This window comes from Parasteatoda tepidariorum, chromosome 1 (assembly GCF_982258835.1).
Source record: "Parasteatoda tepidariorum strain Cologne lab strain chromosome 1, Ptep-v5.0, whole genome shotgun sequence".
Taxonomy (NCBI): Eukaryota; Metazoa; Arthropoda; class Arachnida; order Araneae; family Theridiidae; genus Parasteatoda; species Parasteatoda tepidariorum.
The window spans coordinates 91,668,726-91,690,179 of NC_141755.1; the positions used below are offsets into that span (position 1 = coordinate 91,668,726).

The window sequence follows — 21,454 nt, forward strand, 5'->3', positions numbered from 1 at the left end:
CATGTCACGAGGGTTGTTGTAGAAGAAGGGGGATTTGGATGGGTTGTATTTGTGGGGGGTAGTTCTATTAAAAAGGTTAAATTGGAATTTGTATGTGAATTCCGAATTTAGAAGCATTCATTAATTTGAGCTTAAATTAGGTATTAATATTTAATAATTAACAAGTGATATCGTAAAGTAGCTAAAAGGGGATAAAACAAGTTAAGAATATATGAAGCTATAGTAAAAACTTCAAATATAACTAACATTTTCTTTAACATAACCAATTAAAAAAAAAACACGTTAGAATATATGGTATTATAATATAATCATCAAATATAACTAACGTTTTATAAAGGTAACATATGCAAACAAAACAAGGTTCGAATATATAGATCTATAGAATAATCATCAAATGTAACAACCTTTGCTTAAAGGTAACTAATTAAAACAAAACAAGGTTAGAATATATATATAGATCTGTAGAAAAATCATCAAATATAAATAAACTTTTTTAAACAAGATAAATTTAAAGTAAGTGGTACTCATAAAAAGTTTATATAGGAATTTTAGATTATGATATCTTAACTTTTTTGAAACAAATATTAGTTGAAACTTAAACTATGTATTTATCATTTAACCAGCATAGTATTTCCCAATTTCTAAATAAATTTCTTCTTAATTCTAAATTTTCTCATTAAACTACGAGGGGAAAACTAGTGTTCGGCAGGAAAAGCAACATATGAAAGTGTGTCTTCAGGCTGTGCAAAAACTCAGTTAATTTTAATTAGCGAAATGTTTAAAATTATTATTTTTTAAAATAAAAAAATAAAAGTAAAAAAGTTTATCTTTTTCCGATTTTTTTTCTTAATAAGATATTTCTTATGAAAAATGGTTTACATTAAAATTCGATATATTTAAGTTCATTTATATTTAAATTTTCAATGTAAGTAATTTTTGAATTTTAATTTCTTTTTCATGTATATTGTGAAAAAATTTACTAATATAACCATCAATAAATGTAATAATATAAGATGATTGTTTTATGAAGCCAAAAATAGTTCACCTAGCAATTACCATCGAATTAAAAATTAACATGCTTGTAATTAAATATTTAATTAAATTAAACTATCGCATTTATAATGATCTCTCTCATTGATTTTTTTTTAATATTTTCATTTTAAAACTTGCGAAGAAATCGTTGAATTAAGAGTAGATAAACATCCCCACAACGATTGAAAGTATGGATTTTTATCGAATCAAGCAACCACAACGGAACGAAAATAAATTTCTATCTGAAATATGTAAAATTACTTATTTTATGCTTTTAAATAAGTCGGTGAGGAAAAAAAATTTCAAAGAATTCGAGAACTAAACCATGAAAGACAAACATTCCATAAAAAAAAAAACGAAAGATCCAAAATACATCAAATCAAACAAAACACTTTGACTCCAAGATATGACTTCATCATTGAAATAGAATTCAGCATAAATTTAAACTCACTCCTTACAATTTACATATTCTCTAAAGAAAAGAAAAGAAATATATATTTTTTCGATCAACAAAAACAAAATACCTTATTCTCTGAAATTCCCGCGGCGGTATTGGAAATGAAATGAAAATTCCCTACTCATAGGGATAAACTGCAAATCTTCAAAGCAAAAATTGATTTGTATAGCATACATGACTATTGCTGCCTGCTTTGTATTGGGACATGTTAATGAAAGAACTTTTTTAAAAGAGTGGGGGAATGAAAAATCTTTTGAAATTCCATATATGAATAATTCAAATCATCTATGTTTCTGGTGATCTATTATATTTCCTTTTTGCTTTACGTTGAAAATCAGCGTTTCCAAACAAGAATTTTTTTTAAGTTTAAAGCATAAAAATAAAAAAAAATCTTATTTTTTTTCTAAATGTTAGAAAAATTTATGAAAAACGCTTGGTAATTAATTGGAAAAATAATTTCGATATTAAACAAAACTAGCTAGCTCCACCCCCTGCTCGCTGACTAATTGGATATAATTTCGATATTTCCCTTAATTAATAAATTCTGAATCTCCCCGATCCTAAAAATTAATAAGCATATTATATGGTTAGCTTTGCAAACCATGCTCGTTTCCCTCTCTACTAAGTAAAACCACTTTAAAATATGTCCCAGAGTATGATTTTGAAAATTTTAATAAATTTTTAACAGCTTAATATCTAATTCCTCTTAAAAAATTACATTTTTGTCAATAATAAACACGCTACTTTTGTTATACTTAAGCATAGCAGCACGTCTAATACTAATTTTTTAAAGAATATTGAAATAAATTATTTTTGAAAAGTTAAGTGTAATTAAAACAAAATACAGAAATTTGTAATAAAATTTGGTTTAAAGAAAGTTTAAGTTGGATCCTTGTTGATGAAAATTAAAGGGGTAAGAAAAGAATTAGTTTATATATATATATAAAATATTCCAAATTCTATATTTTAAAGGAAATAAGTAAATATGCTTCGAAATAAGAAAATATTAATTTCAATTTAATGTACTAGTGCATCTAGATTTTTAAAAAAACAATTTTGTTTACGTTGAAGCGATTGCAAGCAATAAAAACTGCTATTTTAGGGATATCAAAATAAAAATGTAGTTATTTTTGGCTACAAATAATACACAGCACCACAGCAATAACACCATTATATACACCAGCAAAGTTTTTCTAAGTTAATGATAAAAAAAAAAAATCTCACACTAAATAAGAAATATTCTTTTCAAAAGTTGAGGGATTTTTTTCCCCTAATTTCCCCAGAACGCATTAATCACGATGGGGAAAATGAGGAAACATCAACAAGCTCTTCCCGGATTAAAAGTCCAGCAAAAGAAGAAAACGAAGAAGAAAAAAAAAATGAAAAAATGGCAAGATGTTCATTTTAATTAGAATTCGAGTTTGTCTTAAATCCCTCCCCCCTCCTCTGTGGAATTTCTTTTATATCCCCTGAAGAACTCTTTCCGTGTGAAAATAATAGAGCAGCTCCCAAAAAGCACTCAGCGATGGCAATGCGGTCAGTGAATGGTATTTTTTATGTTTTTTATTTACTCGCCCCCTTTTAAACGAACTTTTCTACGACCACACTAACAATTTAGGCCCGCGCGTTTTTATGCTAAATCTGTTTTGATTACGGCTTTATTAATTCAAAAGGCGGCAATTACAATAGACTGTTGAAGAAAGAGTAGGAAAAAAAAAATGGCGAGGGTGTAAGAGAGGGGGTGAGGAGGTAGACAGCAGAACCAAAGCTCCCTAGTGTGTCATTATTATCGACATAGTAAAGCAAAAGGCAGTTAATAAAAACATTTTACTTTTCAAAAATTCCAGCTTCCCTTAGAACTTTTCCCTCTTTTAAAAGATACTTTCGCCAAGCCTGATGAAATTAATTAAAACTTGGTGACAGACAGTGTTTTTTCGGGTTCGAAAATTTTGATGAGGAATATTTTTTTCTCCATCTTCTTTCTTCGTTGTGGTTTTCTTTTAAAAACCAAAACCCCTTCCCCGTTTGTGTTTTCAGAATGCTTTTATATAGAAATCCACTCCCACCCACCCCCTAACGAACTTGGGATATAAGTTGATTAGTGAAAGACGAGCTAAAACAAAAGCCCATCTTTCAAAAGCGAGAAAACAAAAGTTTTGGAGTGTTTTACCCGCGCTTTCTATGAAAAGGATTCTGACACGCGGATATGAACACTCACCCCCTCCCCATCTCCTGTTTTCATTCGAGCCCCACCCCTTTTAAAAATCTATTGCCACGTCCAAAAGCATCCCTCCGATTAAAGATGAATAGATAAGTTGCCACTAAAAGCAGTATAAAGTAAGGTAGGATAAGGGAGAAAAAAAAATTCTGAATTATTTGCCACTCTTCTTCCTTTTTACTATCGTCTGCTTTTATTTTTGAAACCAAGCGATTTTTAACGACGAAATAGTTCTAACTGGTCACATGGGGTGTCAGGTATCGCATTCAAACTATTTGTTTTCTTTTTTATAAAGAAGTAAGATAAAATGCCATGTCTTTATGTTGGAGCTTTCTAGTTTTGTCGCATATCGCAAATCCCCCCTACCTTATCGAATGATCTTCCTGACCCCCCTAAAAGATTTGTGGGGGTCGCAGTTTATGAAAAGAATAAAAAGAATTGTCTTCATTTTATTATGATATATTTTTTTGCCGTAATCGTTCTCTTCTTTTGAAGGGGTGTGAAAAGGGGGGTTCGAAACAATTTCTGTTCATTTTAATTATCGCTTTGAAGTTAAAGGGGTGCTTTATGGTAAAAAGATGTGGGAGGGGTGGCTAAGAGGGGTTGGACTTTTGTTCTAGGCGCATCTGCCTCTGACACCTGTTTCTTATAAAACAATAGGCTGACGCCGACGCTTAATTTTGAAGCTTTCTTCATCTCTTTGTTTCTCTCAACCAAACCTGTTAATTTAAGTGACGCCAAAACAATAGGCTGCGAACAAAAATACTATTGATTTTGCCATCGGTTGAGAAAGAAGAACAATTAGAATATGTCTCTTTAAAAGAAAGAAAACTAGGCTATAAAGATACGGTGGTGGGAGTTTTCGCGCCAATGGCCTGAGCATCTATTGATACTGATTTTTTTCTGTCTCTTTTTCCCTATTTTTTCCCTTCCTGTTTATTTTCTTCCATTTTTTTACTCATTGTACTCTTGGGTCCCTATTGTTTTTCTTAATTCCTTTATTACTTTGATAAGAGAACAGAAAGAGAGCTTTTGGCAGGGGTTGGCGAGAGGACGAAAAAAAATTGGCTTCCTTTTAGAACAACTCAGCGGGCGTGAATATATATCTTTTATTCTTCTTTTGAAAAGAAAAGGGTTTTTCCCTCTCTTTTTCCCCTTTTCCACTTGATACAACACGTTTAGCTTTTATACTTTCCTATATGGTTAGAAGTGAAATTTGTAGATTTTTATTTAAGTATTTTTTGCACTTCGTTCTTTTCATGATAATCAGAGAACTCTCCGAGTAATGTATTGTTGCTTGGTGCAAAAAATTTTTAAAAAAAATTCTTATGGAAGAAAATGCTTGAAAAAAATATTGTGAAACAATGACGCTAAATGCAACATAAAAAATAATGTTTTTGATAAGAAACATCAGCTGATGCTTTTTGTTTTAGAAAATAATGGTCTTATTAAAATTAAATATTTACTTAAATAAGTTTTTTAAAATAATAAAAAACATCTTACTGATATTATTAACGAACCCAGATTTATTATATTTAGATTATATTTATTAAATATCAAAAGTAAATTTGCATGACTTATGCATTATTTCAGTTTTATTAATTCTTGCAATTTATTTTCGTCTTATTCGTTCTTTTTTCATTAGTTCCTGTCATTTATGTAAATTTCATTCAATTTCATTAACAAACAAGTTAAAAAAAAAAAGGGTTTGTTGTGTTTTTTTAAACGTTGCCAAAGTATATTGAATGCCTGTGTTCACCTCCGGTACAATAAGTAAACCAGAATGGCTTCATCATGCCTAGGGCCGTAAGCAAATGGTTAAACAGAAAATATGATTAAATTGTACGTTTTAGTTAATGTCGAATCCAATTTTATTAAGCTGAGAATTCAATTCCAAAGAAGTTAAATTTTTAATATTTCATTATTAAAAACTATTTGAATAATTTCGCATGAGTTCTGCATTTTAAAATGACATAGTTTAAAATGATGTCAAAATTAGTAAATCTTACATTTCAAAAGATTTTCTGCCATTTCAATTTAAAAATTGATAAATAATTATGAGAAAATGTCTGCATAAAATTATTTTTATTTAATCAGTTTCATAATTGTGTGCAGAAAATTTTTGGTCCTTTTTTATAGTTCCATATGCATGATTAAATTATCGTGATCATATTTTCTAGATTTTGGCTACTTCCGTAGTTCGAGAGTCAAAAATTCGAATCCGCCGTTATATTAATTCAAAGGAATTATGTTTATGCATCTGGTTTCGTAAAATATCGTCTGCGCAAAATTAACCCTAAAACCATTAAGATTTCATCGTAGCTTATGAAAATCCATTCACTGGATCAATAGTTATTAAGGTTTTTCTGAACACTGTACATAATAACTCTAAATTCAATTGAACCTGAAACTATTTGCTTATTATAAATAATTTTATTGTGATTTCATTAATGGAATAGTTAGAGTAAGAACTTGAATTACTCAGAGAAAGAAATGGAGTAGGAAGAAAAATATCGTTTGAACGTTATTTATGAACGCTCGTACATCCAAATCTCCTCCTTTATTAGCTTAGATCGTGTAAACAAAAGCGAAAAATACTTCCTGGTTGAAAGGGTTAAATAGAAGTTATCGAAAGATAAACAACTTAAAGACTTTCTGTTTCTTCGTTTAAACTATTTCTGAAGCTAACGAAGTGTTGATTGGTAGGAAAAACCTAACAATGTAAACTGAATGTCAGAGAAAGAAATAATAACAAATAGATTGAAAGTCAGCCATTTTTTTTCTCCACCAGCTTATTTGAAAGAAGATATTTAAAAAAAAAATATCTTGTTTGAGTTGTTCTTGTCTGGCTGTCAGGCGGCAAAAGATCCTTCAAACTCTTAAATACGATTGCGTAACAAAGCCGGTGGACAGCAACATTCTGATTTAGAATCTTTCATGCGTTTTATCTAAATTTTAAAGATTTCGTGATTTGATTGTGACCAATGAAAATTGCTTTTGTGGAAGCAATTCCAGATGTTTTGCTGATGGATGAAATAAAGTAAACAAAACTCAATACTAAATACGGATCTTTGTATTTAATTCTAATTTTAGAGCGTAGAGTTAAAACATTTTAAAAGGAAAGTTTTTTCAAGTATTTTTATAATGTAGCACAACAGTACCTTTTAAAATACTTAACATTTACTCATACTACTATATATATATTTTAGACATAAACAGAAAAGAAGGTAAATGTTAAATTATTAAACTTAAACCTGAATGTAAGCTTTCTTTTATGAAAAAAAGGTACTGGAACTACAAATAAATTATCTCTTCTAAGTAAATTAAAGTGTTTGAAACAAATGTTTATTTTTATTTGCAAACGCATACATGACTTTTCGCAAATTAAAACTTTTATCACAGCTCGTTTGTCATTCACTTCTCAGCGGTAGAAACGTTTCTAAAGACGCAGAAAAATAAGCGTAAAACTCTACAAACAAAAGGAAGGGAAATAGGAAGTAGCGAGAACAATTTTTCAGGAGTGATTCTCGGTTCAAATGTTCGCTTTGGAACATTTTTGTTCTTTTGAACGAAGTAGCACGAAGAAAGGAAAAGGTAAAAACAATCAGGAATTACAGTTTATCAGATATCTGACGCCAATCACTGTTGTTAATTAAGCTGTCATTCTAAAGATTATCCTGACTGTAACATACTGAAGTCAAGGTGAAGTGAAGAAAAAGAGAGGGGAAAAAAAAGAGAGAATTAAAACTATCTTTCCGCGTTTACTGATAACACAAGCAAGCGTGAGATGGGAGTTAATCAAAAACCTTTAACCGTTTTCTAAATTCTGTTAAAAATCTGTTCTTGGGGATTATACTTTAAACTAGAATATATTATTTTTAGAATCGTATTTTGGCGAATGATTTTCCTACATTTTCTTCTTTTAAAATCTGATCGAAGGGAATGTGCTTTCCACTAGAAAATTTTATTTTCAGAATTGTATTTTGTCGAATGATTTTACTACATTTTCTTCTTTAAAAATCTGTTCTTGGGGAATGTACTTTCAACTAGAAAATATTATTTTTAGAATCAAACTTTGCCAAATGATTTTCCTACATTCTCTTTTCTTAAAATTCTTTCTTGTGGAATATAGTTCCCACTGTAAATATTGTTTTTAGAATTGTATTTTATTAAATAATGGTCGAAAATTTTTTTAACTTTAAGGCATGCAATTTTTTACACCATTTTAAAGTATGTAATTTTACATCGAAAAGTACAAAATTAGAGCGAAATTGGTTGAATAGTTCCTAAGAAATTGAATTTCAAAAAAGTCAAACATCTAAAATTCGATATCTCAGTTTCAATGTTTTTTCTTAAAAGCTGCTGTTCTAACTTTTATGCAAATTTCAAACAAACCAACAAAAAAATTCATAATCACAAAAAAGGAATTTACGTCATAATTCAACCATGTTGACAAGTCTAGCAATAATTATAACGCATTACTTCAGTTTTTAATTAAAAACTTGCAATATCTCTAACAGTATGATTTTATGATAATAAGCCACCTGCATTTCAAATGATAATTTCCGTTACAGCTGCAGTTAAGTGTCACACTAACCAAAAGATTTGCTGATGTGTATATACCTGGTGGCAGAAATACAAAGCTTGCATGTTCAGTGGACAAACGATAATTATCACCTCTTTTTTTATTTTCTAAAAAAGTGCGAATAGAATTAGTTATCTCAATTACATTCATTTTATCTCGCTTTTGAATCGATTATTGTGGAAATCACCGTAATTTTTCAAATTTTGTTCATTGTGTGTTCGTGCTGCTACTTTCGACATTTGCAGCGATTCTAGGAAAAGATAAGCTTTACTGGCGTTACGTGCTTAAGTAAAAGAATTAGATAATTTCTTCTAAGAATGGAATATAATTGTTCGATTTCTAGTGGAATGTTTTTCTGTAGGGGTGTTTATTATCACGAAATTTTGATGCCTTAATCGAACATTTAGCATAAAGGGAATGAACTGTTTTCTTAAATGAAACTCTTTGTGGATTGTTTTTAACTTATAAGGAATAATAGAGTGAACGAAATTCTTATCTTAAATGTGATGTTAAAAAAAAGGTGCAACAGTTGAATTAACTTTCATAATTAGATTTTTATAGGACGCTGAGATAAAAGAATTGGGAAAAAAATTCTTTTTTTTTTTTGGAATAGCATTTAGTTCTTAAGTATATGTTGAGATTCGCTTAAAATTGAATATATACATACATAAATGCAATTTTTAATGTTAGCATTTAATTTACAATAATATGTTACATTTTATGAAAGTTTCAAATTTGAAAAAAAATTGAATGAATTTTAAAATAAATATTTGTTTCGGTATTAGTGTTTAATGATTGATTCTATGAATTAAAAATTTTCAATGTGGGAGAGGGTGCTAAACTATACAATATAATATATTTAATAATTTAATATTGTATAATTTAATATATATTGCGTAAAATTATTTGAAGTATTAACATTTAATTTTTAACAATATCTCTGTTCCACTTTGAAGGAAACCTAAAGTGAGAAGCTATTGTTTTTCCACATAAATAGCTCTTACTGTCGAAGTTAATTGAAATAAAATCGATAAGGACTGTGTTCGATTCTAATTACTTTATACTGTTCTCATTTTTGATTGGTTTATAGTATTTGGTATCATAGATATTAATTAGTTTGGAACCTAAAATATCATTCATAGGTTATATGCTACAAATACATAAACAAGAAATAAATGCATAATCCCGGAAAATTGAGGAGGAATGATGTATTTAAGTATATAAAGCGTCATGCTTCAAAAATTATGGTGAGTTTTGAGAATGGGTGCCTAATTTTGAGAGCCTGAATCATGTAACTACAATTATTATATTTTTTTTGAAGAAAATAAAGTTTTATATCGTCAACTATGCACGCACAATAGTCGCTTTCGCATAATTTAGTGACTAAATTATTTATTAGTACAATAGTTAGATTACTGATGTAAATTTACCTCGTTGAGTTGATGACGTCATTGTTATGTGAAGTTCTTTCTTTGATGACTGATGAGGACTCTGGTCCTCTTCCTGAGGATGAAGATGAGTTAAGGTGACCATGTGATGAAGAGTTTAGACCCTGGGCGGAACTCGGGTGCGCCCCTGTAGCCGCCAGAGGCAGTGTACCGGATAACATAGAGTTGTGATGAGCCGCAGCAGCCGCGGCATGATTTAGAGCCATAAAAGGAAGGGGGTTGAGGTGAGGTGGGGCGCCGCCCGTGGCTGCAGCTACAGCGGCCTGCGCCGCAGCTACATGATGACTGTAACCATTGGCTAATAGGTGCGACTTGTCAACTCTATCACCTAAATATGCATAAAAAATACACATTTTGTACACATTATAAATAAAAAAATACACATTATAAAAAATACACATTGCATAAAAAATACTCAAAAATATTATTTATTTTAATAGCATATTTATTTTAGTATATTGTTAGCAGAATTAGAATGTAAATTAAAAAACAATCCTAATTTTATTCAGAAATAGAAACTTACAAAAAATAACATTTAAAAATGATATGAATTACAACTTATTAATGTTTCGCTTAACAATTTCCATATACTATTTGATGATATAGCAGAACAGAAGTAAATAAATCGATACTTAAATAACTTTTAAAATATAATAAAGCATTGAAAATAATTTCTTTTTCACATATTGATTTTGATGCATTCGACTATAAATACTAACTATATATACATAAATGTATGTTAAATATCTTTTAAATTATAATAAAGCATTGAAATTTAATTATTTTTCGAAAGGTGATTTTATTGTGCTTTAAGCGTGTTTTAGTTGCTTCTTAAAGCAAAATGCTAAATTTGAAATACACCAGAGCCAATCTTGCAAGTTATGTATGCAAAATTTAAAACATATAGTTGTTTAAAGCTGATTTTCATTTGTATTTTTCTTATCTTTTTTACCTGAGTTATTGAAACTAATATGTTAGGTCCAGTATTTGTATGATAGACGTCGAATTGTTATATTTTGTTATAATTATGAATTATGATCACAACTATGCATTTAGAGTGAATGTGTGCAACGTAAGTATAGTTATTAACTAATCTTATATTATTTTTATAATTTTAAATATTAGTAACACTTTCTATAGAAATTTTAAATGTTTAAAAAATAAGCTGACTTTGAAGAGAAAAAAAAAACGCTGAAAAATGATCCAGCATTATTTTTTTATCACTCGCTTACAATTTCATGTATTTTTTTTTTTATTAAAAACTATTATTAAGATTTAAAGTATTAAATGCATTTTTTTCATGTCAAAATGTAACACATAGAAAACTAGGTTACATATTTGTGTTTGAAAAAAAGAAAATTATGCCTAACAAAATATTACAAAACTTATAACTTTAACAAAAAATAAATAACTGATTGAAGTTGTTACAGCTAATTACTATCAATTATCACACTTTAATTACAATCATTTATGATTGGTTGAAATACTGAGCTACAAAACCTTGAGACACACATAATTTGAAATAAGTATATGTAAATGACAAATAATAAGCCGTTTCAATCACTCTTATGATTGTCGGATCATTTAATAAGTCATAAGTAATTAAAATAATATTTTATCATTAAGTTAAGTGATTTATTAATTTCTCTTAATTGTTTTCAAACGGTACTATTAAGGAAAAATAAATTTTATTACATTACAAACCACATCTGCAATAAATATGAAATAATTCAAATTACTGACATGCTGAAGGAATCAAGATTTTCATTAATCAATATCATAGCTTAAAGTAAATAATTGAAAAATGAAGTTAAATATAATGATGTAAGGCCAAAAACGGAAGTAATTGCACCCTTTGGCGATGTATTATTTAATTATTTCAAACACATGGCGAGAATTTTTATTTTGCACTAATGAAGAAAACGCAAGCTGATTTCAAAATCAGGTGTATTAAAAATAAAACGTGCTGGATTCTAAAGGAAGCAAGTTAGATCGAAATAACCCCTCGAGGAATTTAATTTCCTATTGTTTTGTTGAAGTAAATGATTTTGGTAAAAATTGCTGGCTATAAAATAAGATAAAATATAATTGTTTTATTATTCGAAACATAAGTCGAATAATTGAAATTTAACTTTATAATGACGGTGAATATCTATGCAACGTCTTTTGGGAGTTTTAAAAACAAACCTAATGAAACTGACAGGACTTGAATTGTGGTATTGGAATTAAAAGAAAGAGTTGATTACCGTTTTAATTTCTTAATTATGGACACAAAAGCTTTGTCAAATTAGAGAAAAGGCGGCTTTTGTTTGGGATTCGCTTAAAAAGTTAACATTGCGAATATATTAACAAGGATCTATTTTAAAACTCGATTTGAATATACTTTACTTTTCCTTTATGTTTTTGTTAACTTTTGGAAAGTTAAAAGGGTTTTTTTTTCTTAAAAATAATGTGTTTCAAACGGTAAAATTGACTTATATTTTCGTCCTTAAATTTTTTATATTAAATTTGATGTTATTTTAAATTGTTATAATTGAAAATAAGAATTAATTTAAGAAATATTTTGGAATTTTAGTTATTCGCACTATTCACGAACTGACTGTATTAGAAACTATTAAATTGATAAAATTGTGCAGCAAAATTATTAAATTTAAAAAGGAAATTTTTTCTTTGCCTGTATTTTTTTACATAATATAGGTTAGTTGTGTATTGTGTTGTATTGTAATTGTATATTGTGTTGTGTAGTACTGTGTATATTGTATTGTAGGGGTATATTGTGTTACAATAAATAAAAAAAACATGGTTTAACTTAACATAACATAGCTTTGTTGCTTAACCTAACTTATCTAACCCACTATATTTACGTAAATGTAATGCCACTGTGTTTGTATTGTTTGTATTTCATATTTAAAAGGAGCAATTCAAAACTATAGTAACCTTTTATATTAAATTGTATAGTTAAATCGTTTATAATTTTGAGTAAATTTATACAAAATACTTTAACATTCGGAATCCAAAATCGGAAAAACTATAATAATTCTGTTATTTTAAAAGAGGCAGATGATCTTTCTGATTGTTTTTCTTCTTAATTTGACTCGAAAAGGAGCTAGTTAACATTTCGTGACTCCTAAGTCACGTGATCTAGGTATACTTCTAATGGCATTGGAGTTATGCATCAAAGTTGGAAGTTCGTTCCAAAATCAAGCTCATTTGTCACTCAGATTCATTAACATTTGTTCTATTTTTTTCCTTCCGATTTCTGTTCTTGATTAGGTAGAATAACAAAGGAAGAAGAAAAACAGGGGTCGTTCAAACCCAACTCCCAAATCAACTGAGAATATGCATCTTTACCTACACCACGACACGAAAGGTTTGTCTAATTGGAATATTTCTGGCCATTCACAAATTGCAAACAGCAATTTCGTATTTTGTTTCAGAGTGAAAACATTTCTTCTTTGATGTGCTTATTAGGTTTAATACCTAAACTATAGTTGTTAATTAGGTTAAAACCAAAACCTGAATTGATGTTGCATGTTACCTAATTTAACGTTACTTATTAGATTTAAACCAAAACTCAAATTAAAGCAGTTATTAGGTTTAACAATAATCCAGCTCAAAATTATTAGCTTAAGTACATACTTTGAGATTTTGAATAAATGATGAACCTAAAGTAATATTAATCATAAAGTACTAACTAAACATAAAGTACTAATTATACATACATTTTTTAGAATATAATATATAATATAGCTGAATAGAGTGCAGAATATAGAATATAATATAGCTGAAAGAACTGGACAAATCACGTAAAAAAATCGTAAGCATAACTTCATCTTAACTAATAACATACATGAAATACGTTATATGCTGAAATAGTTGCTTTAATAGGTTTTTGAAGATTTTTATTTTTTTATTTTTAGGTTTGGGAGATATTTTTAGATTTTGGTGATTTGTTTAGATTTTAAACCAGCTTTTAATTTATTGTTCTTATACATCATTTGCAAGAATTTTTTTTATTTATTTTTAGAATTAATTATTCTGTACTATTTGTTCATTTCTATTCTTTTTTTCCCCAAGAGTCAGAGAAAGTTACAAACTATCTAGCATTTAGAACAGAAATTCAGATTTTAAATTTTCATATTTAAATGTCAATTTCATGTTAATTCGTAACTATCCCCTTTGAATTAGTTGTTTAGTTGCACTATTTTATTTTTTTTCAATATATTTTGTTTTTATTAAAAACGCAATATTAATTAAAATTGAAAATTAAGTCATTTTCTTAAATTATATTGCCCAATATACTTTCAGTTTTTCAAAAGTTTTCTTCATAATTAAATATATTCTCGAATAGAAATATTCTAAAACTTTAAAAAAAGTAAGTATAATATTAGAAAAAAATAATTAATTCTAAAATTGGTTTTACTTTTAAAACTAGTGAACTTAAATACTACAAATGAAGTGCACTTCACTGTTTCACACTCCAATTTTTATATGCGGAGAGTCCCAAAAAAACGAAATTAACAAAAATAACCGAGACCATTTAAACCAGATGTCGCGTTTTCAGAAAAACCTTAACTTTGCATTAACACACGCATACAAAATGCATGATTGCGAACCCATCTAAGAAACCCTGCAGTTATCAGGCAGTCATTCGTCATATAAAACGACTTCCTGTTGACTTTGGCAATAAAACTCTTTTACTAATTGAATTTTTTTTCGCCACTCTTGGCTAAAAACTCGACGTATGACAACTCATAATTCAAGCCTCTGTCTCGCTTCTAAGATCTGAGAAAACAAGTCGATTGTTTCACTAATTCGTGTTTTTGAGAAATTAATTCTAAGACTGCTTTGGGCGATTGAATGAATGTGTAGAAACTAGCATGTGTTCTGAATTTATTATGCAGTTGATTTGTGTGCGCATTTGCATCTGCGTTGATCGCATTGATAAATACATTTTTCAAATTGATTTTTTGTAACAGATAACCTTTTTTAGTTGTTGGGCAACTTTGGATTACATTAGTATTGATTTATTCTATTGTTTTGAATGTATGGCGTAGTTGGTAGTTTAACCCTTTGTGTGCGTGTCACCACTGAATTATTGTTGAAGAATTGTATTCTCCTTATTATATATATTTTTTTAATTAAATGGATTTTGGAATAGTTGTACGTGGTGTTTTATAAATAGAAACTGGTCAAGTAGGCTTAATGTGAAGCAAAATTTCGTTTCGTTTTTTTGTCGTCTAAATTCTACACGAAAGTTAAGATACAATTACGCAATGATATGAAGCGATTTTGGGATAGTTGTACGCGATTTTTTATAAATGGAAACTGGTCAACTACGCACAATGTGAAGCTAAATTTCGGCTCGTTTTCTTGTTGTCTAAATTCACGTAAGTTAAGTTAAATTACACAATGATACGAAATGTGAAGCTAAATTTCGGCTCGTATGGATTTTTTTTTATAAACCGAGACTAGTCAACAACGCTTAAGGTGAAGCTAAATTTCGGCTTGCTTTCTTGTTGTATAAATTCTACACGTAAATTAAGTTACAATTATGTTATGATGCGAAATGATTTTGGAATAGTTGTACGTGGTTTTTAATACATGGAAACTGGTAAACTACACTTAATGTGAAGCTAAATCTCGGCTTGTTTACTTGTTGTCCAAATTCTACACGTAAGTTAAGTTACAATTACGCAACGATACGAAGTGATTTTAAAGTAAGCAATACGACAGATATGATGCAGATTAATATAAATGAAAAAAAAAAACATTCTAATATTGAATGGTTTAAAATTATGTCATTGAGTACATGTATCGATACTTAGTGTAAAAGGAACAGATAGCATGCACATTAAGTAACTGATATACTATGATAGTTGCAACATAAGTAGAAATACACACTTAGATTCTAGTTGCTCGTACATTTACTATGCGTGTATAATATTGAAACGCATACAATTTTCAGTGATCTACAAATCCATAGAGACTTAACACCACGGCTCCTAAAAATCGTTGCTGTTGCCACGCATTTAAGTAAAATTTATCATAAAAACAAAAGCTGTTACATTTTTTTCCATTTCATACCATGTAGGTGCCTATAAACTAAATACCCGTTAATGGATATAAATGTGAGAAATGATACTTACTTATACTTTGTAATTGCGATACAAAATTGTGCAATAACTATATAAATTGCGCATTTACTGAAGTATGTTGTTTTTATATATTTACTATAAAATTTAAACATTATCAATAGAATTCGCATATCACGAATTCCAAATTTATAGTTTGCATATTACAGCAACCTCCAGAGCGATTGCATATTGACTATATAATTTGCATATGGTTAATATAATTTGTACATTAACTATAGTGATTACGATCTGTTACATCGTTAATTTAAAATTTGCTCAGTTGTAATATAGTTTGCGCATTGACTGTACTGACCATACAATTTACTTATTAACTGCATTGGTTATATGGTTTGCAACTTAACTATAAAAATTGTATATTGCGCATAATATTATATTCTCTAGGCTGTGGATAAATTATCCGAAAATAGTTAATTAATTACAATGTTTAATTCCTAAATATTCTGATTTACGTAACAATAAGTTTCCTTTCCAAATGATGAAAAAAGAAAGTATGTCTCGTGACCCAGCTGTTTGGTGGTAATGATTTTGTGCACTCGCTCAGAGAAAGTTAATTATAGATATTCTGATAATAATAATACACATTTGTGCGGAATCAGGTCTGGGGAAATAAGTTGATCCGATGTCAAATAGTCATTGTTTTGGAACTGTCATTTCAGCGGTCAATATTGATGTATTAAATATTGTGTGGTTAGAACTTGTACGCCTAAAGCAGGTGTGTTTTTTTAAGTGGTGGGATATTAAATGAGTAAAATTTCCTTTTTATGATTTGGGTTTTTGGAAATTGATTACTAAGGCTGAATATTTTTTTTTACAAAACTTACGAAATTTCAGATTTATTGAATAATATAATTGTATGGATACTTATCTGTTGTAAGCATGGTTATTTATTTAAAATAAATGTTCTCGTAAAAAGTTTCAAAATATTATGTTCAAATTAATGTTCGTAAACATATTCCAATACAATTAAACCACGGTATTTAAAAATTCATTTAAGTGAAAATTAGTGCTTGAAAATATATTTTGAATTAAAATCAATATTTAAAAAAGTCTTTTCAATAAAAAATAAACAGTTACAAATCAGTTTTACTTAAAATTGATATTTAAAACTAACTCCAAGAGAAGAAGTTTAAAAAAATCTTGATTCTAAAATAAAATTGATTCAGAAACTTTTCACGAAAGTATTTGACAAAAATTTTTCATAATGGTAGAATCTATGATAAGTACCTACAAACATATTTCAGAATTCAAAATTACAGAATTATTGTTTTATACACGATTGTTAGTTTTATTTTGACTACGATATTTGTTAGCAAAGGATACCATGTGAAAGTAACAGCACATATCATTTTGTTTCAAAAATTTAACCTAAGTTTGGAGGCTTAATTTCTCTTCATTCTTGAGTATTTTAACAAATGAAGAATAATTAGCTCAAACACGCTGAGTAACTATTACTTCTAAACCTGTGCACAAAATATTGACGACATTAGCATTAAATTCAGTATTTAATGAATAAGTAACAACGTTTTCATCAAAAACATGATTGAGTACATTTACGGAGTTGTATTCAATTGTGTAACAACGCAATTTTAACATTATTGCTCTGTAAAATCAATTTCAGTTAATGTCTTTGCAAATGGCATTAAACAAAAGTTAACTCAACTATCAAATATTAATTATAGATTGCATTAAGCATTTAATAACTATAATTGACTAAATACACGCAGTTAGTGAATTAGTTTCTGAAAAGAAAATAATATCTTTCAACTATGAAGTACTTTATTTTGATATGCATATATTTTCTTTGAAACAATCTCTTTAAGTATCAACAGTCGTAATTGTAAAAAGTAATTTAAGAATAGTTATCATAATTCAGTTAAGAAAGACAACTATTTGAACTTGATAATCCCTTTGTAGGTGAATATTTGTATTTTGTTTCGATCTTTAGAATTACTCATTAAAAAAATTACCAATAAAAGAACATTTTTTTACATATTATTATTAAATACTTAATTTTGAACTCACTTACTCATTTTTCTTTGACCAATTATTAGAATCATAAAGCATAAAAAGACAATTATTTGCTTGAATACCGCAATTCTTATAATTTGTGAATATTTTTAGCAGCTTTGTAATGAAAAAAAAGGAAATTAATATTAAAAATATTTTTTTTTCGTTCGGAAGTATAAAAGTCATAAATTATTGAAAGTAATTTCATGCAGTGATTGATATTTATTTTTTGTTAATGAAGAAATAGAACAATTGCGTGAAAAGATTTTGGGGGAATTAGCTTTCAAAAATATAACATAATGCGCACAATATTGATTAAAATAACTCAAAATAAATAAAAAAAATATTTCCATAAATAAATTTTGAAACAAACAAATCAGAATTCTACAACTAGTTTTTTTTTTAATTATTTAAGATAAATAGTTTAAATATTTCTTGTAGTTTATTTATTTATTGTTTTTGAAGAACTTCATTTGCACAATTTTGCATCAATGACGCTATGGCACAGAAATTTTAACCCCCTCTTTAATTAAAAATTTTATATTTAAATATTATAATTTTTTTTAACTTAAATCAGCAGACATATTCATAACAAAATTTTGTAACTTTCGCTTTGAATTTTATTATTTCTTTTCCCTTTTTTCATTTTTAATTTCCAAAAAATTAAATATTAAAAAAATATTACCCCAAATCATTTTCACTTAAACAAACAATAAATAAATTACCGTCGTTTGGCGTCATTTAAAGGAAATGAAACGTTTTAGATGAAATAATATTTTCATCGACCAAACAACCGCAAACAATACCAAATATACTACACCTTCTACGCCACGCGAGTAAAAAAATAAAAGCATTAATTACCCAACCTTTTATAAGCCAGCTGGCAACAAAACGGCGATGCATGAAGACGCATTACCTGACAATGCCTACATCCTGCGGCGAGTGGTGAAAATTATAATAAATGTGTTTTTTGTATAATTGCTTCACTTAGTTTTCAAAAAAAGGTGCAAAATGTATCTTTACTTCAATAAATGTATGTCGTTTGCCGAGCTAGCCGCGTGCGACAACTTCGATTGATTTGAAGTGAAGAGATTGAGGGGTGTTGGGGGCAGACAATGTTGGTAATGGGTCTTTGTAAAATACAATCGGAAGTTGTAATGAAAAACGTTTTTGGCGTAATTTTTCTTTCGCAGATATAAGCGTTTATAACTGGTGGTTTAATTCAGGCGTTAATGCACTTTTTATTGTAGAACTTCAATCGGAAATTGCTACCACGAGTTTCTTTTGTTAGCCTTTGCGTGATAAAGGGTAATTAAAAAACAATCCAGATTTTTGTCGATAAGATTTTGCTTTCGATTTGCTAAACCCTTATATATGAATATAGAAAATGTAGTTTGCAATAATATTTGAAAATATATTATTAAAATTTATAGTGCTTTGGTAATTAACACATTGTTCACAAATTGCCGAGTTTACTTTGTAGAAAATATGCGTACTAGTTTAAATCAAATTTATGATTTGTAAGTTAATTCATATTTCAAAATCCAAGTGCTCTAATGGGAATAATTAAGTCTTCTGGATGATTCTTTCGTAGTAAAATTATTTTCGTACAAAAAGTGTTTATAATTTGTTTAATATCACATAAAATGCTCTGTATTCTTAAGAACCAAAATGGATAATAAACGAAAAGAAATTAAAAATACAAACTTTTAAAGGTTAAACTGCACTTTTTATGGGAAAGTAACTGCTGCGTTAAGAAAATAAAATTATTTTGCAATAGACATAAAATACTTTTCACAATAGTTTATTTTTTTTCTATAAATTATTCATGTTAATAAAAAGCAAATTGCTATCTAGTATTGCAACTAGATTTAAAAACTACTTGGATTACTTGAACTTGATTATAGAATTTTTAATTGAATTTCTTTAAATCGTTTTTAAGTAACCGCTTTAACTTGAGTCCATTAAAAAATTAATTTTCAATTTTTCTTAAATTTTCAACAGCTTAATTCTTTATTCAAATTAATATCATTAAATACTTCATTTCCTTTCGCTCAATTAATCGAAAAACGTTGAATAAAGCTTTTTTTTTTCTATTTATGAAAAAGCGAAAAACAAAGAGCTGAATCAAACGATAAGAAAAAGTTTGGAAATAAAAAAAAATAATAAATATATACCACAGTTTGGAGAAATAACACACCGCGGAGCAATTTTATAAAAGCTTGCTCCATAACACTTAGAGAGTCAATAATACCCAATGTTGACATTGGTACCCCTACCCCTGAAAAGCTCATTAAGCGGACTTAAGCAAAGCAAATTTCCAATCCGCTCCTTTCCTGAAAAGGGCTCATTCCTCTTTCAATGTCTCATTCATCTTTGTCACCACTTTAAACAAGAGACACAGTTCTCTAATAGCTATTGGTTCAGCTGGCCCACCACTTTCTCAGAAATGAGAACAGATTGGTCACCAATGTCTATTTCTAGATTTCCGTCTTGCTCTATCGATCATTTATGTTGGACTGTTGGCAATAAACCATGAAACTTTCAAAATCAATGGTGGATTCAATGATGTGATTGCATAATATAAATTGAACTTATGTCTGTCAGCAGTATTGGTCTTTTTAAGAAAATATGTTTTGTCTGCAAAATACATTGTTAGCAATAGCTCATGAAATTTTTTAAAGAATTAGAGGATTTGAATCTGACGTGATGATAAAATAATATAAATTTACTATGGATTGTATGTAGTAATGGTCATTTTAAACCATGAAACGTTCAAAAAAATTGGTTGATTCAATGATGTGATTGCATAGTATAAATTGGACTTATGTCTGTCAGTAGTATTGGTCCTTTTAAGAAAATATTTTTTATCTGCAAAATATATTGTCAGCAATAGCTCATGAAATTTTTTGAATAATTAGAGGATTTGAATCTGACGTGATGATAAAATAAAATAAATTTACTGCGGATTGTGTGTAGTAATGGTCTTTTTAAACCATAAAACGTTGAAAAAAAATTGGTTGATTCAATGATGTGATAGGACTTGAGTTGGAATTGGTTATAGTAGTTTAATCTTAGTAGTTGGAATTAGACTTAAGTTTGCGTGTAGTAATGGTCTTTTTAAACCATGAAACGTTAAAATAATTGGTTGATTCAATGATGTGATAGGACTTGAGTTGGAATTGGTTATAGTAGTTTAATCTTAATAGTTGGAATTAGACTTAAGTTTGCGTGTAGTAATGGTCTTTTTAAACCATGAAACGTTCAAATAATTGGTTGATTCAATGATGTGATAGGACTTGAGTTGGAATTGGTTATAGTAGTTTAATCTTAGTAGTTGGAATTAGACTTAAGTTTGCGTGTAGTATTGGTCTTTTTAAGGAATATTGTTCGTCTGTTAGTTGCATAGTTAGCTACAGCTTATGACATTTTCAAAATAACAAGACGATTTGAAACTGACATGATAATACGAAACAAATTTGACTTCGGATTTGCATAGGATTGGTCTTTTTAAAAAATATTTATATGCTGGATTTTTAGCAGTAGACC

The 21,454-nt window shown here is 28.4% G+C and overlaps 1 protein-coding gene across 7 annotated transcripts in view; it reads right to left on the bottom strand.

Moving 5' to 3' along the window:
- Positions 1–21,454, bottom strand: part of LOC107453438 (dachshund homolog 1-like) — a 241,414-nt gene that overhangs the window by 80,678 nt on the left and 139,282 nt on the right. For all 7 annotated transcript variants that reach the window (XM_016070275.4, XM_043040512.3, NM_001323830.1 and 4 more), the window contains 1 exon segment: positions 9,723–10,068. In XM_016070275.4, coding sequence (XP_015925761.2) covers positions 9,723–10,068 — 346 coding nt within the window.